The sequence below is a fragment of the Danio rerio genome, chromosome 4 (genome assembly GCF_049306965.1).
Source record: "Danio rerio strain Tuebingen ecotype United States chromosome 4, GRCz12tu, whole genome shotgun sequence".
In the NCBI taxonomy this organism is placed as follows: domain Eukaryota; kingdom Metazoa; phylum Chordata; class Actinopteri; order Cypriniformes; family Danionidae; genus Danio; species Danio rerio.
Window position 1 is genome coordinate 58218158 of NC_133179.1, and position 26175 is coordinate 58244332.

The window sequence follows — 26175 nt, forward strand, 5'->3', positions numbered from 1 at the left end:
TCCTCCCTATTAGACAGCCCCACCTGTTCTAAGCACAAGCTATTATCAATTCTCGGCCACTTGAATTTCGCAATGCACATAATTCCCCAAGGCCACTCGTTCATTTCTGATCTCTTAGTTCTCGTGTCCTCAGCTCACAGTCTAGAGGATCAAATATCCATCGATGACCGTAGCCTAAATGAACTTCGTTTATGGATATTATTCCTCAAACAATGGAACGGTCTTTCCTTCTTTTAAAGCGACCTAATATTGTCCCCAGCAGACATCAATTTATTCACCGATGCTGCCCCGTCAATCGGATTCGGAGGTTATTACCAAGGATGCTGGTTCGCATCCACTTGGCCGCCCCAACTGTTAGACCTGCCACAACCACTAAAATCATAGGCGCCATTTGAACTTTATCCACTAGTCGTCGCTGCATCCCTATGGGGAAAAGAATGGTCCGCTTCCTGCATTATAATTCTCTGTGACAATGAAGCAAGCGTTCACTGCATAAATAAAGGCCGTTCAAATTCACTAGCATTAATTCCCCTACTTAGACGCCTTAATTGGATCTCAGCATGTCACCAATTTATTTTAACTGCAAAGCACATTCCTTTGTCCAAAAACCAAATTGCTGATTCTCTCTCTCATTTTGCTTTTTCAGAAATTCAGACATTTGGCACCAGAAGCGGATCAGTTTCCAGTCCAAGTCCCTCCTTATTCAGAGCTGATATTCCCATAGATCATCCTTTAAAAAACCTGTTTGGAGCCTACCTCGAATATATCCTTCAGGCAGTGGCGCCTAGAACCCTGCAGTCATATTTAACAGAATGGAAAAGTTTTAAAACTTTCCACGCATATTATAATATACTGTTTCCTGATTTTTCCCTACTTACCATCTCAAGACACACGACAACCCATAACACTGAGAACACTCACTAAATGCATATCCACTCTTTGCAAGGGATACAAATCAATCCACACAGCACATACACTCGATGCTATGTTTATTTTAGCTTTCTTCGGATTTTTAAGGTGTTCAGAATAGAGATCTGCATTCCGAATAAATCGCGGGAGCGGTCGGTAACGGGTTTAATTTGGGACGGGAGCGGGCTGTTTAGCAATATCGAGGATATTGCTAAGCGAATGAGAGAGAAAGCTTTGCCTGTGTGTGTGCTTGGTGCTTGTGTGTGTGTATGTTAGTGCGCGCGCGTGCGAATGAGAGAGCTTTGCCTGTGTGTCTGCTTAGTGCTTGTGTGTGAGAGAGAGAGCTTTGTCTGTGTGTCTGCTTGGTGCTTGTGTGTGTGTATGTTAGTGTGTGCGCGCACGAATGAGAGAGAGAGCTTTGCCTGTGTGTCTGCTTAGTGCTTGTGTGTGAGAGAGAGAGCTTTGTCTGTGTATGTGTGCCTGGTGCTGTATGTGTGTGTGTGTGTGTGTGTGTGTGTGTGTGTGTTTATACAGACAGCTTAGCTGTCTGGACTGTATAGCTGGTGATTTTCGGTTTTGTTCTCCCCCGCTCTTTAACGGGATCAGGCGCGGAGGGCAGAAAACGGGGCAGGTTGGGCAGCGGGACAACAAATTCTCAATATAAGCGGGAGCGGTCGGGTTCGGGCTAAAACCTGGCGGGAGTGGGATTCAAAATTTAGTCCCGCGCAGATCTCTAGTTCAGAACTCACCATTACATCTGGGTTGTCATCATTACATTTCCTTTTTCATTAAGCAAAGAAAAACAGATCAAGCAAAAAGAGGCCATTACATCTACATTTTCAACCTTCAATCACCTATTTGTCCAAACCAAACACTGCTAGCATTTTCACAAATCCGGAAATCACAAGCCTCTTCCTTAGCAGAGACCCTCTCTTCACAGACGATAGCAATCGCCCAGTCACTCGTTTTTGGTTTCAAAAGCATCTTAAATGCGTCCTAATTAAGTCCGGCTTCCCAGCTGACAATTTCTCCAGCCATTTCTTCAGAATAGGCGCAGCTACCACCGCAGCACAAAATGGTCAAAATGGTCAGAGCAGCAGATCCAAACACTCGGACGCTGGTCCTCACAGGCTTTTAAGTACTACATTCGATCTGACCGCTCTCAGATTAGAAGAGCCCAACAAACCCTTATCAAAAAACCCCTCTAAGATAAATTCAACACCCACTAGAGCCCATCACACTACATCTCACAACACATTTCGTCATTGACAATTCACAAGGCACTTTCTTCAAACACCCTTCGCATATACTATCTCGATAATGCTAGTACAGCGTTCGCTCCAACTGGAGTTGCACAACTTATTATTAATATTAAACATCACAGCTAGTGCAAAGACCGCCCCTAAGGGAGACGCACACTTTATTACATACCACTGCAAGCGCAGCGACCACTCCTACAGGAGACACACACATTATTATTATGCACCACTAATAGTGCAGTAACCGCTCCTCCGGGAGATGTACACCTTATAATTGCGCACCACTGCAAGTGCAGTGACAGCTCCCTCGGGAGATGTACACCCCACTATCATGCACTAATGCAAGAGCAGTGACCACTCCTACAGGAGACACACTTTTTATGCACCACTGCTAGTGCAGTGACCACTCCTATGAGAGACGTACACCTTACAATTATGGGGGTGGGAGACGTACACCCCATAATTATGCACCACTGCAAGTGCAGTGACTGCTCCTACGGCAGACGTACACCTCATAATCATGCACCACTGCAAGTGCAGTGACGGCTCCCAAACGGAGACGTACACCTTAACATGCACGTTAAGCTTTCTGGAGCGTTCTGGGGCCGGGCTAGATACTTTGCTCGAATCCCAACTCCTCTTTGTTTCCTGATAAGGGGAATAACTTGAGTTGGGATGTCTCCTCGAGCTCAGAGCCCTCCCCCCGGACAGCACGCCAAATATGCTTTATACTTAAACGAATGCAAGTGTGAACTCGTGAAGTGATGTTTTGTAAACAAATTTCGAGAGGAGCATGCGCAGAAGTTTCAGTATCGAATACGTCATTGACAATTATCCCATTATCAAATCAGTTCTTGAACAAACCCCTATATATACCAACGTTGTCTTACCTGCAGCATCTCACAACTTTAGCATCTCTCCACCACCCCGTCACCTCACCTCTTGCATGGAATTCCCGGGGGGAAGCGTTCTGGGGCCGGGCTAGATACTTCACTCGAATCCCAACTCTTTGTTTCATGATAAGGGGAATAACTCGAGTTGGGGTGTCTCCTCGAGCTCAGAGCCCTCCTCCCAGACAGCACGCTAAATATGCTTTATACTTAAATGAATGCAAGTGTGAACTCGTGAAAGAGACAATAATGAACCGTACACCAGAATCACTTCCTCAACCGACCACTCACCTATCACACTCACCTGGACAATAAAAACACTTATGCACGAATGCTGTTTGTTGACTTCAGCTCAGCATTCAACACTGTCATACCCTCCAAGTTAATGATCAAACTAAGAGACCTGGATATCGACATGTCTCTCTGCAACTGGGTTATGGACTTTCTGACCAACAGATCCACTGTAGGCCTGTGAACAGATCCAACACCATCAAATATACAGATGACACCACAGTGATTGTTCTAATCAGCAATAATGATGAGACTGCCTACAGGGGGGAGATACAGCATCTGGCCACTTGGTGCACCGACAATAAACTGCCCCTTAACACAAACAAGACCAAGGAGCTTATTTTGGACTTCAGGAAGGGACAAACAGGAACTTGAGGGATGAGACAGGCTCACCAGCCATCACATTGATGTGGATGGGATCATGTGAGCCTGTCTCATCCCTCAAGTTCCTGAGGACGCACTTCTCAAAGGACCTTTCCTGGACCACCAACACCTCCAGCCTGGTCAAGAAGGCTCACCAGCGCCCATTTTCAAGTTTACTGAAGATAGTTTGCAGTTACATCAGCAGAAGCCAGCTTCAACATTCGCAATGAGTTCCTAGGCCGATCTGCTTACAATCACCAATCAATAACAATTATACTCACATAACGTCATTAACTGCGTCACACATACAGGTGTTCTAACCTGATTGGTTAAAACAAAGACAGACTAGAAACATTTCCATGTGGGGTTTGTGAGTATATTCTGAACAATATCTTAAGCATAAATGTCAGACATCCTTTAGACTGATTAGAGCTGACTCCAGACCTGTGAAACAGATCAACAATCAAATAGAACACACACACTTAAAGTATAATCTGTTTCTGATCCAAGGCTGAGTGTACTCTCAGCCGTCTTAATAAAAACTGGTTAAAAATCGGTATCATCTACATTCAGGCAGTTATATTCTTACTACACAAAGTCTCTTAAATAAAAAGTAGAATCACTTTAAAAGATTTAAACGTAAAAATAGCAAAACCACTTTTTACAAGACATTTTAGACAGTATTAACTCATAGAAATAACAATAGAAACAGTTGTTTCCAGTCCTCAGCCCTCAGTTCCACTCAAGGTGTCACGGTCGGTGAGGGGAAAAGGAGCGAGGACTCAGGAGCAGCAATAATGGGTTTTTATTAATTATAAAATGAAAACAAAAAGGCAAAACAAACAACCCCGAGGGGGAAAAACTCTAATAAAACAAATAAATGAACAAACAAACTTGACTGGCTGGACAAGACAGTGCTAGACACAACAGGACAGGAAACTTTCGACGACGAACTCACAAAAGACTGAAAACATGCGGGGGATTATAAAGCAAAAAGTAAATTGACACACAGGTGAACACAATTAACTAATAATGGGTTGACAAGGAGGGTGGGACTATACAATAGAAGGGGCTGGAGCCGACACTGGAGGGCGCTCAGGGGCTGGAGCCGACACTGGAGGGCGCTCTGGGGCTGGAGCCGTTGTGGTGGAGGAGCCCTTTCTCCTCCGACGCTTCCTTGGTCTGGGTGGCGGGAAGCTGGCCACCTCTTCAGACACTGCAGTATACTCCACTGCCTGCAGGACTGGTGCAGTGTCTGATGCGGGTGCCTCAGTAAGTGATGCTGCAGCCAGGATGGTAACTGAAAGGGCTGCAGCAGGTTCAGTCACCTCTGGGTGGGCGACAGGTGAGGCTGACCCGTTCTTCCTCCTCCGTCTCCGTTGGTGGGTCATCGGAGGACTGGGGATTTGGCAATCTGTAAGTGGGAGGGGCGGTGGACCAAGTGGAGGCAGGCCACCATTTCCCTGGCTGTGGTAGACATAACTCACAAACTGCCAGAATGTTAAAATCCCCAGCATTCCCATCTCCCAGGCCTGAAGGGGGCTGTTGAGTCCAGCGTTGAACGCCTCCTTCAGTGCAGTGTTTGTAGATTCAAGCCCCTCTGCAGCGTAGATGAACTGGTATGCAAACTCCTTCACTGTAGATACCCCTTGATGGAGTGAAAGGAGTCTGCCTAAACGCTCCTTCTGCTGGCATGCAGAGGGACGAGAAGTGGGAGATGGGAAAAGGAAGATACCCATTTTCTGCTGAGTCCTCTGTTTTGGTGAGTTCGTACTGTCACGGTCGGTGAGGGGAAAAGGAGCGAGGACTCAGGTGCAGCAATAATGGGTTTTTATTAATTATAAAATGAAAACAAAAAGGCAAAACAAACAACCCGAGGGGGAAAAACTCTAATAAAACAAATAAATGAACAAACAAACTTGACTGGCTGGACAAGACAGTGCTAGACACAACAGGACAGGAAACTTTCGACGACGAACTCACAAAGGACTGAAAACATGAGGGGGATTATAAAGCAAAAAGTAAATTGACACACAGGTGAACACAATTAACTAATAATGGGTTGACAAGGAGGGTGGGACTAGACAATAGACGGGAGAGCGCATGACACAGAGAGACAATACAAGCCATGCGCTCACATAACACAACACTGAAGCACACGACAAAAGCACGTGACCACAATGTAAACACCGAGCCACGTGCTTTGACAAAAGACGCAAGACATGAGCACACGATAGATAAACACCTTACCGTGCGCTCACACATAAGCAACGCGCATGCTTCATCTCAGCGCCAACCAAAACTGAAACCAACTAGACGGAGGCGCCGAGAATAAAGCAGCGCGCTGCTGACAGAACAAACACAAACACTAGTACAAGAGCGCGCGCGTCTGAGGGACGCAGAACGCGCGCGGCCACATCACGTGGCAGAGCTCTGCCACCAAAACAAGAATTTACAAGACCAAAGTGGCAGAACCCTGACACAAGGTCTCCATGACCTCTGACCTAGTTTGCTGGCTCCTGAAAATAGGTATAAAGAGACAGGCAAATGCACTAAACATTGTTATATTAAGCAATGTGTTAACTTATTCATTAATTAAAATCAATTCACAGTTAAATACTGAGAAACAGGATGATGAAAAGGATAAACATTGGTCCATGATGAAATCTGAATGCTTCAACTTCTACTGCTGCACAATAGAAAGCAGCTCACATAAGCCACTGGCCTCACTTTGCCATCAACAACTTGGGAAAGTACTGCACTCAGTCCCAAATGGCTTCCACTTCTGAGAAAACCATTTATGGTTATGTAACCCCGTCGGCTCTACGCCACCCAACCCGCTCCGAGCTGGTTTCAAACCTTCCGCATGGGAGTCGGGCGCTCTACCAAGGAGGCTAAAGACCATGGCCACTAGCGTCTGTCGCTAGAGCACCCTTTAGAGGTCAGAGGAGTGAGGTTTTACCTGCACAGCACACACTAGCTGGCCTCCGTTACACTCACATATGCCAAAACCGGCACAGTGGTAAGCTTCTGTATTAGGGTGTTAATTGCCTGCTTGCACTTTTCAGACCAAGCGGTTCCCAAATCTTGGCTAGCCCGTCCCATTTTACCCTTGGTTAGTTTTGCCACTACTTGATGCAAGGGGGCTGCGAGTTTAGCAATCTCCTCAACAAAACACCTATAATAACTAACAAACCCCAGGAAAGTACGCAGCTTTGGCACAGTCTTTGGGCAGGGCCACTGAAATACTGCCGCTACCTTACTTGGGTCTGTAGCCACCCCCTGAGATGATATTACTTGTTCGAGAAACCTAACCTAAAATGCACATTTTCCCAAGTTTTCCCTGTTTACTTTTATTTGTCTGTTGATATGCAACTTTTAAATGTGCTAAGGGAAATTATTATTATTTAGTTTGTTCATGTGTTTTATTGTCTGTCATCTGTGGACCTTTTTGCATGATCTTTTCTTCTTTTGATAAAAATATTTCTTGGACTATTCAGACATCTGAAGGAAGCTATTTAATTGTGTTTTATGGACATACATTCTATTTAAAGCTAAAATCACCAGATGTGCTCACTAACTAGTAAAGTTATTCCAGTCACTACAGTCATATGTGCTTCAGACTGCTTCAGACTATTAAACGGCCAATGAACACATCAATATTGTCTTTTCCCTCTACACAGGCTACAGTGGTGTAAACTCACTGTTCAGTCCTGTGAGAGTTTGTCTTCAGCTCTACAATCCTCAAACTGTGTCCTGAGAGAGCTGGACCTGAGTAACAATGACCTGCAGGATTCAGGAGTGAAGCTTCACTCTGATGGACTGAAGACTGTAAACTCCAAACTGGAGACACTGAGGTAAATGATTCTCCACTGAACAATAACTACAGACAGTTACATATCGTGTTACCAAATGTGGAGCCCCTTTCAGTAGATTAACAGAAGAAAAATAAACAAATCATTTGCAAGGATGTAATTTATTCATATCTACACATTGATAATGATTATATGATTATATCTAAGTGTTGACAGAATAAAAAATGAAATCTAGATAAATGTATTACTGAATAAACTGCATAAAGCTGCATTTTCAGAATTAAGGTATCTCTTTTTCCTGATGTACACCATAAGGGTGTCAAAACAGTTCAGTATCTGTTCAGTAACAGAACATAACGCTCTGGTTACTAAAGTAACCCTCGTTCCCCGAGGAGGGGAACAGATATGCTATTAGTAGATTTAGTAAGGGGATTTCGTTCAGAAAGCCAATCATCTGAAAGAGTATGTAAATGGGCCAATAAAATGCCAAATGATTTGGCAGCGTCAGCTTGCGCACCTGATGCTCATTACAATCAATTTAGCATAAAAGCACAGCGAAAGCAGGATAACACATCCTTTTAAGCGGAGAAGACTGATACCTACAGCTAAGGAACAATCATTATGGCAATGCAATATAGCATTTCGTAACCAGAGCGTTCCCCTTTGGATGGAGAACTTCAATGCTATTAGTGGAATTAATCCATGTATAGGGAAATGTCTGGAAAACACCACAATGAATGCACCTTACCTCCACCTCCGATGGGAGGATAGCCAGGCATATCGTGAGCGCTCCTGCATCATAGAGAGGCGCGGTCTTCCAACGAGATCCCTGGCTCTTACTTATCCCACTTCAAATAAGATTTATGGATTTAAATATATTTTTCGGGAGCCGCAAGTGTCTAGATAATTTATAGGATTTTAAATACGACAGTACGTTGAGAAAGCATGCAGTCCCGAAGGGGAGGATGCTGTGGAGGCCACTTGCTACCCAAATGGGGAGTTATGATGGCAAAATATATGGACTAGCCCTGAGAAGGGGGAGTACGCATATAATAAGATGGTTAACAGAGAGGGAAGACACAGGTCCGCCTGTGAGGGGGGACTGGACCGTGGCTGAATAAGCATACGGGATTGCCTAGTGGGGATCACGCATAGGGGGCACCTATACCCAAAATGCGGGATGACCAGAGGGCAGACCCACAACATAATGGGCCAGCGAGTGACTCCTCCGCTGAGTCGGTGCTGGGGGCCTCGGAGGAATCTGCAGGGCTCACCTGAGTGGGGAACTTTACTAACAGAGTGAATAAGCACACTTATCTCTGTGTTTGGGAGAATGGCGTGTGTGTTTCAACACCTTAACCAAGTTGTTTCCTCAATCACCAAGGGTTACCTAATACCCTTGAGGAAACCGGCTCCACTTGCAGAACTCCACTTGTAAAACCTTGCAAATGTATTAGGTGTTGCCCAGCCCACAGCTCTACAGATGTCTGAGAGGCACCGCGTGTGAGAGGCCCGGCTTGCACTGGCTCTGGTAAGCAAAAGAAATGCCATCCACTATTCAGTGGGCCAACCTCTGTTTCGATACGGCACTTCCCTGCTGCCGACCAGCATAACAGAAGAAGAGCTGCTCAGATGATCTAAAGCTCTGAGTGCGGTCCAGATAAATTTGCAAAGTGCGAACTGGACAAAGTAATGAAAGGGCTGGGTCTGCCTCCTCCAGGTGCATCGCTTGCAAGCTCACTACCTGGTCTTTAAAAGGTGTAAGGGTCCATCTATTAATCCTATGAAGGAACTAACATCATGGATGAAGGGTAAATGTGTGTAACTTAATCAAAGAATATAATTTAAAGTAAGTTTTAAGCAATAATAGGCCGCCCCATGCTTGAGCCTGAATGTATGACTAATTCGGGTCGTAGGCTGCGGAAACATCAGCCTAAACAATCTACTAGATTTAAATGATTTCAGGAGATATTAGAGTTAAACAATAATCTTGCATTTATTTGTCAGGCAAATATTTTCCATTCCAATTCACATAATTAAACAAAATAAGCCAATCAAGACTATACAACAACAATTACTCATAGATACATTTAAAGGGCCATGAAACCCCCTCGTTTCAGCAGGGTGTTTTCACACCTCTACTTTGGAAAAAGTCAGAAAAGTGGGCGTGTCCAGCTCTGTTTAGGGGGGAGTGTCAGAGAAACTAAAGTGGGATGGTGTGGGAGTGTCTATTTGGGCACGCGTGAGTTTCAGTCAAAATACACACACGAGAAAGTGATGGTGTTTAACCTACATGGACATCTGTAGTCGAATTATTTGCCAAATTATTAAATGTTGGACTTTAATTGCAGTTTGGCTCTTTCATTCAGGGAATTCATTCATGCCCCTCGCGACAAATGCGATATTTGATTCGAGGATCTGCTCTAAGCGTGTATTTTTCATGCAATGTTTGATACCGCACGGCGAATGAGAGAAAAAAAACTCTGCATTTCCCGGAAACTTAGATGCACACGGCAGTTAGCGTCAGAAAGCCGCATGTGTTATTCTGGTCACAAAATGCGGTGCTATGTTTGCACTCAGTGCAATAGTTAACTTAATTCGATACGAACAAACTGAATAAACAAAGAGCACTGGTCGCTCACTTACCAAATCTGTAGAGACAGGACAATCACCAGCAACTAGAGCCGCGTCATTATGAAGAGAATACTAACGTTACAAGCGAATCCGGATTTCAGCGTTTGCAGATGAGAACAGCTCTCAGGTAAACAATGTTCCTCCTTAGACACGTAAGTTATTGTTGTCGCGCGTCGCGTACACTGTAATCCACACGTGATCCAGATGAGCTCTCACAGAGAGAAAATGAAAACGAAACTTAATGGCAGCAGACTATAAAAGCAACACTTCACGCTTGTTTTGCCAGCACAACATGGCGTCTCTGGGGCGTAAACATGGTGACACTAATGAAGATTAATGAAGTTGCACAATAGAGCGCGCTGATTGGTTTGAACCAAGCCTTACTCATGCAATAATGCATCACACTGTAAGACGTAATAAGACTCACTCTGGCACAGACGTCCAGTCTGCACGCTGGAATACAGGCTATTATGTCATGGGCGTGACGCAGCTTCAAAAATTCGTTTCAAACAGGAAGTACGAATTTGCTTGAAATAACGCAAAAACAACCAATTTACACTTTTTAGTGAAATATAGGTGTCCTAATAGTGTTTTTAGCAGTGTGGGACACATATACGACTGTCAACAGCTCAAAAAATGTGTTTTGGTGTTTCGTGACCCTTTAAGAGTTAAAGATGAATACCTTACCATGAAGAAATAGATTGCAGCATATAAGTCCAGATGCAGAGCTTAGAGACTCAAAAACTGCAATTGGGTATCCTGTCTACAGGATCCCACAGACACTTCTGCACTCTTTGCCTAAATACTCAAATCATTATAAATTCAAGACAATAAAAGCTTCACCAAGACTCTTGCCTGGTCATGAGTTGATACGAAGACCATTTTCCCTGGAGTGGAGCATCTGGCAAAGATCTTATCAAAGTCAAAACCCCATTCTGTGTGGAATGTGAGTGAGCTGCTCTGGTGGAGAAGGTAAAGTCCAGGGCAAAGAGGGGGGCTCAGGATGCATGATCGAGACAACCTGAACAACTGGTTTTCTAGCTGATCTTCTTCTTAGATTAGAAAGTTTGTTGTTTTAGTGCCTGACCATTCTCGTGGTCTTGTCTCATGTGGTGTTCCATAACAGTTTTCAGGGTTTAATATTATGGACAGATATAGCCATCCTTACAACGATGTGGTAGGAACCTTGGGCACATATCCTGGGTTAGGTCTCAGGACAACGTGAGAGTATGCCGGCCCGAATTCCAGGCATGAGTCACTGACCGAAAATGGCTCCAGGTCCTCGACCCTTTTAATCAATGTCAATGCGACCTGCAGAGCTGTCTTTAGGGACAGAAATCTTAAAGATACTGAGTCGAGTGGTTCGAAGGGATTTGTATGCATCCCCACAGGGCATCAGAGAAGGGCGGGTTGGATTAATTCGCCTAGCGCCTATGAGGAACGGATGATGAGGTTATGCCTTCCCACGGTGCTGCCAGCCACCGTGTCACGATGAGCGGAGATGACAGCCACGTAAACCTTGACTGTGAAGGGCGACAGTGTGCTCTCCAGCTTCTCTTGGAGGAAAGAAAGCACAACGCTGATTTGGCAATTTCGGGGTCTTCTCTGCGAGTGACACACCACTCAGTGAATAGACTTCACTTCAGGAAGCTTCACTTCTGTAGGCGCGCCTCGTGGAGGGGCCTCTAGCCCGAGTGATGGTATTGACCACCGCAAGCGTCTAAGGACCACACATGGAGGTTCCAAAGATCGGGGCAAGGGTGCCAGATGGTGCCCTGTCCCTGAGAGAGTAGGTCCTCCCTCAAAGGGATTTTCCAGGGGAGGGCCGTCGTGAGGACGGAGAGCTCTGATATCCATGTCCGGTAGGGCCAGAGGGGCGCAGAGACATGCGGCGGTTGATATACGCCACCGTGCTGTCCGTCTTGACCAGCACGTGCCGCTGCTCCAGCACTGGAAAAAAATGGTGGAGAGCGAGGAACACTGCCAACAGCTCTTGATATGCCATTACAACTAGGTTCCTTTCCACAGGTCCGCAGCTGCATGCCTACAACACACAGCCCCCCAGCCTGTGCTGAAAACATCTGTTGAATCAACAACATGACTGGACACCTGTCCTAGAGGCACTCCGGCCTGTAGGAACGAGTGGTCGTTCCAAGGGCTGAGGGCACGGCGACACAGCGCAGTTACAGTGACTCGGTGTGAGCCCACATGCCATGCACGTCTGGGGACTCGATTGTGAAGCCAGTGCTGAAGTGGTCTCATATGGAGTAATTCTAGCGGTGTGACAGCGGCTGCGGATGCCATATGCCCCAGGAGCCTCTGAAATAATTTTAGTGGGATCCTATTTTGCTGTCAAACTCTCTCAGACAGTTCAGCATTAGCTGAGCGCGCCCTCCGGAGAGGCGCGCTATCATAGTGACCAAGTCCAGCTCCAGCCCAGAGGACCGGACCCAAAAAACGCCAGGCCAGGGAGAAGCCCAGCTTGACAGTCTGCAGCTGCATGTACACACTCTGGACCGGGAGACCGCTCTCATTCGATCGAAATCGCTGGATATTAGCAAGAGGAACCCTCATCGACTCTCTCAGAAGGCTGTAGAAGTATCTGAAGCAAAAGTGATGTGTTATCCTGCTTTTGCTGTGCTTTGATGCTAAATTGATTGTAATGAGCATCAGGTGTGCAAGCTGACGCTGCCAATTCATTTGGCATTTCATTGGCCCGTTTACATACTCTTTCAGACGAAAAAAAAAAGTTATAGTCATAAAATAAATAAAGTTATACATATTAATAAAATGTATGCAATCTGCACCCTTGAAATGAAAGTACAAAGACTGCCACCTGGTGGTGCAAAGAGAAAACTTATTCATATGAACTTTTTAGATCGCTTTAGTACAAATTGTGTATAATAGAAATGCACAATATGTGACTTTTTTTTAAAGCAATAATACATTTATGCAGTCATGAACATGTTTTGACAGTTAATATGCCGGTGATTTGATGCTTCACAAAAGTTGCAGACACCTACCAATATGAAAATGCTTTTGTTAACAACCAGTTATTCTTTACACCGATTAAAAAAACGGCTACTACGATAAAGAAAATCTTCTCTAAATGTAGTACTAAATACACTGATTTGCATTGAAATACATGATAAATACTCTTGACACATGAAAGTGTAAAGCCTGCACAACAAATGTGGAAGGTTATTGCGTGTCATATTTAACAAGTCGTTTACTGCTAATTTGATGTAATTTTGCTCACATGGATAATTGAATATTAATCAGATGATGTCATTACGCTGCTGTGACGTCAACCAATCGTTGCATTGCTGATCATGATTTCGAGGATCGATAGATCTGTCCTTCACAACACACGCAGCGATCTCAGATCAGTTTATCCAGACATTCTAATCTGATTCGCGAACTTGTTTGAAGAACCAAATTAGCGAGAGATCAGTTATCAAGATTAAAAGATCCAGGATCTGCCAACTAATATTAGATCATTTAAGCAAGGTACGAAGAACAGACCCCTGGTTGTTACATACTGATGTAATTTATCTCGTATGCACTTTGTCATTGTAGCTGATTATAGTGAGGGAGGTGAGCTCGAGTAATTAAACGCTCCAGCTACTTTAGAAAGCAGATATCTGTGCACAATCACTGCTTGTTAGTTTTCTGGACAGTCTTTTTGTTGCACAGGTAGAAAATGAAAGCTGTAAAGCTATCAGGCATACTTGTGGATCCAGGCTGTCTGTAGAACGAGTTTTCTCCACTACGTCTAACATGGATCAGCTGTGATCAACACAGCCGTTCAGCATCATCATTTCTGTTGAGAAACACAACAGCCTATCACAGGTGTTTTAGAACTCGCTCAACAGTGCTCAAAAAGCAAACAGGATTAAATAATTCAATGTCAAGTCAAGACAGTTTATTTATAAAGCGCTTTTAAAGACAACAAGTGTTTACCAAAGTGTTGAACAAGCGAGCACTATTTAAACAAAGGACTAGTGATGGGTCGTTCATGAACAATTCGTTCATCCGCGCGTGCGCTCATTTGTGCAGGTAGTATCGTTAATTTCAAGTCTTCATCACATTGGCAGAAGCCAATCATATGCGTTTAGAGCCGGAAAAAGAATTGATCCGCTCACCTCTCAAGTCCTCTATCGGGTCTGAGTCACTACTCGTTCCTCACGGGCCAATCCTACGCGTTTAGAGCCGGAAAAAGAATTGAACCTCTCGTCTCTCGACTCCTCAGGTTTGAGTCATTCTGTCACGTAAACGACGAACGATCATGGCTCCTATCGGCTCAGACTGTGCATTGATTAAGATTATATGTGACTGTCAGTGTAACGTGAATGAACCCCTGACATTTAAAAATATGAAGAGGTGAGCTGAGCAAAGAGACAACATGCCTTCATAGACAAAAGAGCAGGTAAACATTGAATTATTATTTTCTCCTTCTTATACTATTCTAGTTATGACATATTTGTCATGCAGTCAACCTTTTGGGTTAGTTGTAGATGTGTTTGGAAGCAATTCATAACATTTTAATAATATTTTGGCAAATTGAACCAAATGAATGAAATGACTCGAAAAAAGATTTGTTTATCTTGATGAACGAGACTCAAAGATCCGAGTCAGTAAAATGATCCGAACTTCCCATCACTACAAAGGACCAATGAAGGACACAAGACCCTCATATGGTTTAATTTTTGAGTTTTCAGACAAGATTTTAAAACAGAACGGGTTAAAACTCTGTAGAGGCAAATTATTCTAAATGAACTTCTGTGTCTTTGCTATAAATATTCCTGTTGTCTTCTGTGAATCTACTCTAGTTTTGTTTGATGAAAACAGAGAAGCAGCTTTTCTTTGACCAGATAAAATTAGAGAATCAGTTCATATACAGGGTTTATTTCAATGATGAAAAATTGATGTCAGAATTAGGACGAACAAGTTTCTACCAACAAAAACTAGAAAGATAAAAAACAAACAAATAATAATAAAAGAATTACAATAAAAATACAGACATTTTTGCTGACTAATAAAAACGAGGCGAGAATGCAATTAAGAAAAGTTTTTTTGAAAAATAGCCATGTGGAATTAACCTTGATGTGTCATGCGCACACACACACACATTTGAAAAGTAACTGGTCCACAGTAGATGCAGGATGTGATTACATCATCTTCTATTAGGGCGTCTGCAGAAGTGGGTAGAGTATCCAAAATCTGTATTCAAGTAAAGTAAAAGTAAAAGTAAAAGTACTTGCGGAAATTTTTACTCTAGTAAAAGTAACAATCTTAAAAGTCACTTGAGTAAGAGTAAAAAAGTACCTTATGAAAAAATTACTCCAGTAAATAGTTACTTTTGATATATATATGGTAACACGTTGGTGCAGTTGGTAGTGCTGTCGCCTCACAGCAAGAAGGTCATTGGTTCGAGCCTCGGCTAGGTCAGTTGTTGTTTCTGTGTGGAGTTTGCATGTTCCCCTTGGCCGTGTTCGCGTTAGTTTCCTCTGGGTGCTCCGGTTTCCCCCACTGTCCAAAGACATACACACACACACACACATACACACACACATACACACACACATATATAGTTTGTCAAAATTATTCTGCCTCCTGTGAATTTTGTATTTTTTTTATTCTTTTTTTCTTTCAACAATTTCAAAAATGATGTTTAACATATTCAGGAAATGTTCACAGTATGTCTGATAATATTTTTTCTTCTGGAGAATGTCTTATTTGTTTTATTTCGGCTAGAATAAAAGCAGTTTTTAATTGTTTTAAACACATTTTAAGGTCAATATAATTACCCCCCCCCCCTAATATTTTTTTATTGTCTACAGAACAAACCATTATTAATGACTTGCCAAATTACTCTAGCTTTAACCTATTTAAGCCTTTAAATGTCACTTTAAGCTGAATACTAGTATCTTGAAAAATATCTGGTCAAATAATATTTACTGTCATCATTGCAAAGATAAAATAAATCAGTTATTAGAGATGAGTTATTAATACTATCATGATTAGAACTGTGGTAAGAAAATATTTCTGTTAAACAGAAATAGGGAAAAAATATACAGGGGGGCTAATTATAAATTATCTATCTATATATATATATATATATATATATATATATATATATATATATATATATATAGGCTTGGGCGGTATCCAAATTTTGATACTGTCAAACCGCCTCCATATTTTACCCCGGTATCCGGTATTACCGGCGTAATAAAAAAAATATGACGTAAGGCTCAGACAGCGTCACCAAACTGTTGGATTGAGCCTAAACGATTCAGAAACTGAATACCTTCTATGCGACCTTTGGTTCGCGGTCAGAGAGAGAGGGAGAGAGAGCAAGCGCCAAGCGACGCACAGCATCTCTCTCTCTCTCTCTCTTACACATACACACACACACACATCTCTCCCGCGATTTATTCAGAAATTTATTAACACACCGTAAGAAATCTGGCCGGCTCCCGCGGTACTGCAGCGGGAATGCAGAGAGCTGTAATCGGGCCATAAAAAATTATACCCGATAGGTCCCGAGTCCGACAGGTACATTTTGATTGACAGCTTTATAAAGCCTGAACCCGTTTACAGCCCGACATTATTCAAGTGTGCTCATGCACATGTCTAATGCATTTTTTCAAGAATGAGTCATTTATATGTTTGAACATCATTTATTCGTAACAAATGTAGACTATATGCCACTTGAAAGTTTAAACAAAGAAATAAAATAAGTCCTCTGTAACATCGTAACATCTCAGCACTCTATATAGGCCTGGGTACATACACTTAGCTTTTAAATTGGCCAACACACCAATGAAAAGAAATCTTGCTTAACAAATCAAATTAAAATAAACTCTAAATGATGACGGGTATTTTGGCAATAAAGAAATTAAGATAATGGCTCTGCAAGGTTTGTTTCTTCTCTTCACAATCTGGCATTAGGGCGGCAGTGAAGCTGAATATTAAAAGAATAATGCCACCATTAGCCTGTATACTCGGTCTACATTTTGATTATATGGTTTGATTAATATTTATTTATAATTGAAAAACCCTTTACTCACCAAGATTAGGCTACGTGTGTTTGTGGAGGAACATTATTAAATCCACAGGCAGTCTTACGCTCACGGGGTCCAGCAGCTGAACACCCGTTCCTGCTGCTACAGGCCGAGATGCAGAGTTCTGATCTGGCTGATTTTGCAAGTTTTGTGTAGGATTGTTTGTTCATCTTCTACCAGTCAGGAGCATCCATTTAATTTTCCATGACTGTAGTTTCATTGTAGCGAGAGGCCTTGTCTTTTTACCTGTCAGCTTGCGGTTTAAGGCTCTACCATAATACGCAGTGTATGAGCGACCGCGAAATACCTGCGGCTGGAATAACCGCTCCCTCTGAACTAGTGACTGACTTGACCGCCATCAAAATTCGCTTTTTTTTACTACTTCATCATCACTTGTTTCACCTTTGCAGGGATGGATTTTAATGCAGGGATTTGGATTTTTTCGGGTCTCGTCGGGTTCGGGCAAAGATCTTCAGCTCTGATGCAGACCTCTCGTTCATATTAACCACGTCTCCCTTCTGTTCAGTCGAAACCGTAAATACTGCCAAACTGCAGGACACTTTGAAGCGCGATTAGTCACGTCACCTCTCTCCCCCTCCCTCTCCCTCTCTCCTCCACACTGTCACGTGATGACAACCACACATACGTTTTTGTAGGCATTAAATAAAGGATATTTAATATTTTATGACGGTATAACGGTATTGAAACTGACACCGTTGCTATTTTTAGATCCCGCGGTATACCATAATACCGCCCAAGCCTAATATATATATATATAACGCTTGACGTCACCCATTCAAAGTGAATGGGAAGCGTTGACACTGACGCCCCGTGTGAATGGGGCGTTAGACTGAAAACTGACTGAACTTGAGGCCGGGTAAACTGGTTCGATAAACTCACTACACAGACAGTAGTCCTTCTCGGAACCCCAGATGGCCATCGCAGTATAACTTGCACGCCTCCTTCATCAGCCATCATTCAACACAACCGAAAGCGGTAGCTGCGTCTCTAAAGCAACCTTTCGCGACACAACCTCTCCAATGCTGCGCCTCGCGATATTTGCAAACAAAATATATGGATAATTTTTATTATCATTTGACAGTAATGGAGGAACGCCGCCAAATGTATTGAAGTAAGAGTAATGAATGTTCTCTAATAATTTACTTGAGTAAGAGTAAAAGTACACATATTTAAATGTACTCAAAGTACACGTTATCCGATAATTTTACTCAAGTAAATGTAACGAAGTAAATGTAACTCATTACTACCCACCTCTGGGCGTCTGTCTGATTAAACTATAATGAAATGGCAACAGCTGAGAGTACATAGAATATTCACAATTGAAAAGTAACTGGTCTACAGTAGATGCGGGATGCGATTACATCATCCTCCATTAGGGCGTCTGTCTGATTAATCTATAACGAAATGGCAACAGCTGAGAGAAAAAGATTTTTGTTTGATGTTGAGACTAAAAGACTGAACCATATGGGGAGAAAATTGCTGATAAAAACAACAACTCTAAAGCATCATCAGCAGAGAATCATCCTGAAATTCAGTAAAGGTAAACTCAGATCTTTTTTATTTACCTGTGTGTGTGCTTTTGCCTTGCTGAAATGCTAAAGCCTCTTGCTGACCTTTAGAGAATTGACACCATTAGATTGTACATTAAAAGTTACTAAATTGGTCAGTCCTAAATTGACATGATCATGGCATTCATTTTTATGAGGAGCTGTTTCCATGCAAGTTTCATTTTAGCTGCGGCTAAAGTTTAGCTAACTCTCGCTAGGTTCACGCGCTGTCTGCGACTGTTGTGATCGCCATGACAACAAAATAAAACAATTTGTTCAGCGATGTGATTATTTGGTTGGTCTGTAAGAATTAATGATACTGTAGTAATAATGAGTCGCATACAACATACAAGATAATAAAACTTCCTTGAAGTGAAGCACACTTTTTTTTTTTACATATCCACTTTAGAATTCCTTTCTGTGAGTTAATACAGCCATGGGACTGAGTGCACATTTGACAAGATAACACATTAACTCGAGCATTTAAAAGTCATGTGTCATAACCAAAGACTGTAAAAGATATGAATGTAGTATCTTTGACGTCACCTATAGATTTCTGAATAACCCAAAAGAAGCTACCAGTAGGCATGGCCAACTGTGGCCATTTTGTTCATGCGTCATCACACTGACCGGGGGATACCAAGGGCAAAGAGTCAGAGCATGAGCAGAGCTATAGATGCCTGCTGGTATTTTGCTTAGACGGGCTTTTCTTTAGGAGAAACGCTTAATAATTTATTACCTGCAACTCATTTGTGTTCTGACCACATGTGCTTGGCTGTATACTATTTCAATAAAGTGTTTAGACTTTTAAAAACACCATTGTAATACATTTAGCCACTAAACATTGTTTGTATGATGGTTTTCAACAGGAAGAAAACGCAAGTTACTTCGAAACACTTCAGATATAGTCTGTGTTAGTAAATGCAAGACTATTGATGAACTCCAGCATAACACTGTATGACAACACTTCAGATGACTGTTCTAGAGCCTACAGCTAATCAACCTGTCAGATTCTGGAGTGCTTCACAGCTCTAACGAACATTACAAATGATGAATGATCTTAAATAAAACAAATATATTCATAGAGATGGTATATAAGTACATAATTTCCCTCACCTGGGAAAGGAGGCTATGTGGACCATGTGTGAAGTGCACACAGCATTCTATATCATCTGATACTTGTAGGAAATAATTCCAAAAGGCAACTGACTGTTTAAAGCCACTTAAAACATAAAAAAAATTTACCCCCTCACAGTTGTCATGAAGGGTAATATTAGATTTATGAACCACAATGTTTCTTTGTATTTGTGCTTGTAAACACCTTTTTTCCTGCTTTAAAGTCGGCCATTTTTACAGTGGGCTCAATATAAATCTGCTCTATGTGGAGCCAGGACTAGCAAGATTTCCAAGAATTGCAGTTTCAGTTACTTCTGTGTTAGCTTCACGAGGGACAGTGAGAGGCTGCCACTTGGTCATTACTTATTTACTCAGTGCTTTATCTGAGCTCTGTGCACTGTGGCACCAACTACAACAGTAAATCTATACACTGCTATAAACTATTGCTGTACACTGACATTGCAAAGAGAATTTAAACAATTTTAAGCCCTTTCAAAGATTTAATGGCTTGAAACTGTTCAACAGACTGTACAAAAATCCTAGTAGTTTACCCTGTTAATAAAGGGTTTGCTGAATAATTGCAGACTCCTGCATTTTCCGTTGGATACTGTTCTTACATGTGTATTGATTGCCGACACATTTAACATATTACTTATGATATAAATAAACAATGCATATCTAATTTTAGATCTTCAATTGAAGAGCTATATACCATATTTTAATAATGTGTTATTTCATTTAAAGTTAGAGCATTTTGTATAAATAAATGTTTACAATATTTAATTAAATTACTTTTTCAAGAGTTTGCCCTTAGCTGATGATTGATTATAAAACGTGTTTGGTATGTTGTCCTGGGAGAGAGCCCTGAGCTCATGAGATCCTCAAGCCTGGGGCTTTCCACCGTTGCCGGGCGAGAGGGGAGTATGAGTTCAGGTAGGTCTCGAGAACTCCCCTGCTTGATAATAGTAGATGTGGATTATGAATGCTATAGAGTGTGAATACTGGATTCAATGTTTGTCTATGGTGTCAATTTAGATTTGTCAATTTACTTGTGTTACATGTTTTTGGACTGTGGGAGGAAACCGGAGAGCCCGGGGAAAACCCACGCACACATGGGAAGAACATGCAAACTCCACACAGAAATGCAGACTTGGCCAGTTAAGATCTGAGCTAGTGACATATTTGCTGTGAGGCAATGATGCTAACCATTGGGCCTCCATGCTGCCCTAATAAGGAAATGGGTGAAGTAGAGGTGGAAGGGGGGATTCTTCAAGACAAAGATGGCTAAAGTAAAATACTTTGGTTATTTATAGGGATTTGGGAATCGTCTGATTGGCGAATCATGTGTTACCTAATGAGGACCAGCTGCTATCAATTATAAGCACACACTCTTCTTAAAATTAGTTTATAAATAAACTTTACTTCAAGAGTTCGCCCTTAGCTGATGATTGATTATAAAACGTGTTTGGCATGCTGTCCCGGGAGAGAGCCATGAGCTCGTGAGATCCTTGAGCCCGGGGCTCTCCCCCATTGCAGGGCGAGAGGAGTATGAGTTCAAGTAGGTCTCGAGAACTCCCCCAAAACGCCTTTCGCTCAGGACAGCAGCCGCATATTGAAGGACCCCCTACAAGGCAAGAGATCACTGCTGGATATAACATTGAGAAAGATGGTTGGCAGAGGAGCTCCTTGGAGCAAGGAAGAAACAGGGTCCTGCGGTGGGCGTGTTAGCTGGAGTTAGCTGTGGGGCTGTGGGGAGAGACTCCAGCCAGAAGGGGCCATGGACACCTGCGGGAGTCAAGCTCAGTGAACAATTCCTGCGGGAGTCAGAGCTGGGGAGTGAGGACCTATGCGGAAGGAAGAAAAGAAGCTAAAGAGGCTTTTTGCTATAAGGAAGGAAAGTAGAGAAGAAACTACTAAAAAGGGCAATCTTTTTAGTACCCCATCTTTTTTTCCACCAATCAGATGATTCCTAAATTACTATAATAACCAGAGTATCTTACCTTAGCCGCTTTCTCTTTGAGGAATCCCCCTTCCACCCCTACTCATCCTTTCCTTGACAGGGCGGCACAGAGGCCCAGTGGTTAGCATCTTGGCCTCACAGCAAGAATGTCACTGGTTCAAGTCTTTACCTGGCCAAGTTGACATTTCTGTGTAGTTTACATGTTCTCTCCATGTTTTTATTATTAATTTCTTTATTTCTGTTATATACGCATCTGTTTCACTTTATTCTGTAAAGTGCTGTGAGATTTTTAGCTTTTATAGATGCTACAGAAAATTATTGTCATTAGTTTGTTCATTAAAATATTAATAAATAAAACAATTTTAAAAAGTATTTTCCTGTTTTGTCCTGTGTGTTAGGTGTTTAATAAAGAGTTGAGCTATTGGAACATCTGAAGGAAGCCATTTAATTGTGTTTTATAGACATTAATACTGTTTAAAGCTAAAATCACCAGATGTGCTCACTAATTAGTAAACTGGAGACACTGAGGTCTGAGATCAAACACCTGTTTTGTTACATCAGACAGATCACATTAACAGTGTGGTTTTTGGTAATGTGTTCTTCTTTCTCAGATTGGCCATGTGTAATCTCACTGTTCAGTGTTGTGAGAGTTTGTCTTCAGCTCTACAATCCTCAAACTATGTCCTGAGAGAGCTGGACCTGAGTAACAATGACCTGCAGGATTCAGGAGTGAAGAAGCTCTCTGATGGACTGAAGAGTCTAAACTGTAAACTGGAGACACTGAGGTAAAATATTCTCCACTCAACAATAACTACAAAAAATATTTAATAATAGCCCACATTATTTCATATTAGGATTTTTCACAGTTAAACATGTTAACCCTGGGTGATACTAAACCCCAGATGACAGGAATTATGGTTTATCAGTAATTATGTTTCACACTCATCATACTATATCTGTAAATAATCCAGAGTATTGATTTACAGATGATACATTAACTGTACATCCTAACCCCGTTTAATGCTCTCATTAGCATATTTGTGTTGTCATGTTGCTGATTGGAGGAGCAGCAGGCAATCTTAGGGTTTATCGACTCAGAATGCAGAGCTGAATACAGTGCAGCAGAAAGCCCAATGGTGTCCAGACACAGCCTCTGAGCTCCTGTTAACAGAAATGTTCAACACTTGCTCTGAGTTTTTCTTGCTCTACTGCTTTGGAGCTGACACAGATGACTGGTGCTGTGCGTAGAGGTTCTTTAACTTGACACAGAATCTAATAATGCTGCGCTCAAATGCGCAGTGCTTCAAAAGACGTGAAGTGTAAGAGTAACCACAATCATAATGGTAATGAGCTAAATGAACTCTCCTCATGTTGTCAGGTATATTAAATGTTGCCGTGTAGGACATTAGTTTCAAGAAGACAAAGACAAAAGTACAAATGAATGAAAATGGAGCAAATCATGTCATCTAACATCTCCTGATCACTCCAGTTTACACACTTTCCATCTCTGAACATATATTTTCTCTCAGTGACTGGTGTTTACATGATGCACGCTTCCCCTTGCTGACATGTCATGAGCCTCGCTGATCAGCTTCTGATTGGCTGTTCCTGTTGCTAAGTGTCCAGCAGCAACAAGCACACATTGCTCTGTCACACACTGAACACACTTACAGTAGCAGCACAATTAAGAAATGCAACGATTATAGATTTTGGTTTTTAGGATTATAGTCTGAGTAATAATCACAGTTTCATGTTTATCATGAGTATTAATCATTCATTAATTTCAGAAGACTACTAGTTTAGAAATTCACATGAAAACTACACATTTTACAGTGTTATTTACTGCTGCTCAGTAGCCAAACAATCCAGCACAAACTATTATTAAAAACAAACACTAGTCCATTTCCCTCCTTGTGTTTAAAATAGGTAATAACAAGTAATACAACAAGTGATAATTTTACACTGAAAATAAATGATAGAACAATGAATAAATAAATAAAAATAGGGATGTAGGATGTAGGAGCACCAGAATAAATGTAGGAGCGCCAGAATTAATGTAGGAGCGCCAGAATTAATGCAGGAGCGCCAGAAAAAATGTTGGAGCGCCAGAATAAATGTAGGAGCTCCAGAATAAATGCAGGAGCGCCAGAATAAATGTAGGAGCTCCAGAATAAATGCAGGAACTCCAGAATAAATGTAGGAGCGCCAGAATAAATGTAGGAGCTCCAGAATAAATGCAGGAACTCCAGAATAAATGTACGAGCGCCAGAATAAATGTAGGAGCGCCAGAATAAATGCAGGAGCTCCAGAATAAATGTACGAGCGCCAGAATAAATGTAGGAGCGCCAGAATAAATGCAGGAGCTCCAGAATAAATGTAGGAGCACCAGAATAAATGCAGGAGCTCCAGAATAAATGCAGGAGCGCCAGAATAAATGCAGGAGCTCCAGAATAAATGTAGGAGCACCAGAATAAATGCAGGAGCACCAGAATAAATGCAGGAGCTCCAGAATAAATGCAGGAGCGCCAGAATAAATGTAGGAGCACCAGAATAAATGTAGGAGCTCCAGAATAAATGCAGGAGCTCCAGAATAAATGTAGGAGCGCCAGAATAAATGTAGGAGCTCCAGAATAAATGCAGGAACTCCAGAATAAATGCAGGAGCGCCAGAATAAATGTAGGAGCACCAGAATAAATGCAGGAACTCCAGAATAAATGTACGAGCGCCAGAATAAATGTAGGAGCTCCAGAATAAATGCAGGAGCTCCAGAATAAATGCAAGAGCGCCAGAATAAATGCAGGAGCGCCAGAATAAATGCAGGAGCGCCAGAATAAATGCAGGAGCGCCAGAATAAATGCAGGAGCGCCAGAATAAATGCAGGAGTGTCAGAATAAATGCAGGAGCGCCAGAATAAATGCAGGAGTGTCAGAATAAATGCAGGAGCTCCAGAATAAATGCAGGAGCGCCAGAATAAATGCAGGAGTGTCAGAATAAATGCAGGAGCTCCAGAATAAATGCAGGAGCGCCAGAATAAATGCAGGAGTGCCAGAATAAATGCAGGAGTATCAGAATAAATGTAGGAGCTCCAGAATAAATGCAGGAGCTCCAGAATAAATGCAAGAGCGCCAGAATAAATGCAGGAGTGTCAGAATAAATGTAGGACCTCCAGAATAAATGTAGGAGCGCCAGAATAAATGCAGGAGCGCCAGAATAAATGCAGGAGCACATGAATAAATGTAGGAGCGCCAGAATATTTATTGAAATTTATTAGCACTAACAAAAAACTGAAACTGGTTATCTAACTAATTCTGAAATCACATTGACTTACTGATATTTGCGCAGCAATCTTAAATTAATATCTAATAATTATAAAACATTAATAATGATGATGATGACAGTAATACTAACAATGAATTCAATTTCTCATTATCAGGCTGCCTTGAATATGCGTGAATTTGAGTTATCTGCTATAAAAAGTCTGCTACTGTTACATTATGAAAATAAATTTGCATCAAACAAAAATGAAGCATTGCAGTAAGAAATAATTATTTTGCACGATTGTTTTTATATGCATGTCAATTTATTAAATAATATTTCTGCTTCAACACAGACATAGGAGTAAAATAAATCATTCAATTCAATGCTGAAAGCTGCACAGCAGTCATTGGTAACTAAATAGGAAAATAAAAGAAGGAAAGAAACGTCTCACTTCTGTCACTCTTCAAATGTTCGGTGTCATTGTAAATGCTCAGTCTCATTATGCGCTGTTTGTAGAAAAAAGCAGGCAAGTTAGCCGACCCAATATATGAGCAGGCAGAGCAGGATTCTCACGATGACCACTGGCGCAAAACCATACAGTTCTTCATCATGGGCCGCAGTGTCAGTTTAAACTTAATAAAGGCAAGCTTCTTTTGAGATTACGTGTAGAGTGTTAGATTTTACATTTAGCAGACATTTGTGCTGAACATCGAGATTCAGGCCATTAATCAGCTGAGACAACTCTCTCAAAAACTCCTTATCATCGCTCTCATCGGCGCCATTGTTTGTAACTGTAGGTGGGTTTGCAAACATGTGGACTTTTCATTGCATCTTCCTCAAACTTCAGCTGTTTGCAATTTCTGCAGTCACAAAAGCTCTTTACATTGGAAATGAAAAACGTGCCTTATATACCCACAGTCATAGTTAACCCAGTGTGTGTGGTTATAAGTGTAAAGCGTGGCACAGTGGGCATAACTTTAAGTTGCAGTGGTTTTGATCTGTGCAGAAAAAATGGTGTTGAAGTCTTTTCAATTAATAAACC

The 26175-nt window shown here is 41.9% G+C and overlaps 1 protein-coding gene across 3 annotated transcripts in view; it reads left to right on the forward strand.

The window, feature by feature from the left end:
* The window catches only part of LOC103910704 (protein NLRC3-like), a 61568-nt gene that overhangs the window by 23778 nt on the left and 11615 nt on the right, over positions 1 to 26175 (forward strand). For 2 of the 3 annotated variants that reach the window (XM_021475599.3, XM_073948087.1), the window contains 2 exons: positions 7396 to 7569; positions 22487 to 22660. In XM_021475599.3, the coding sequence (XP_021331274.2) occupies positions 7396 to 7569; positions 22487 to 22660 (348 nt within the window). Of the gene's footprint in view, positions 1 to 646; positions 792 to 7395; positions 7570 to 22486; positions 22661 to 26175 lie in introns of those variants that run through there. The other variant, XM_073948088.1, reaches the window with a different exon arrangement.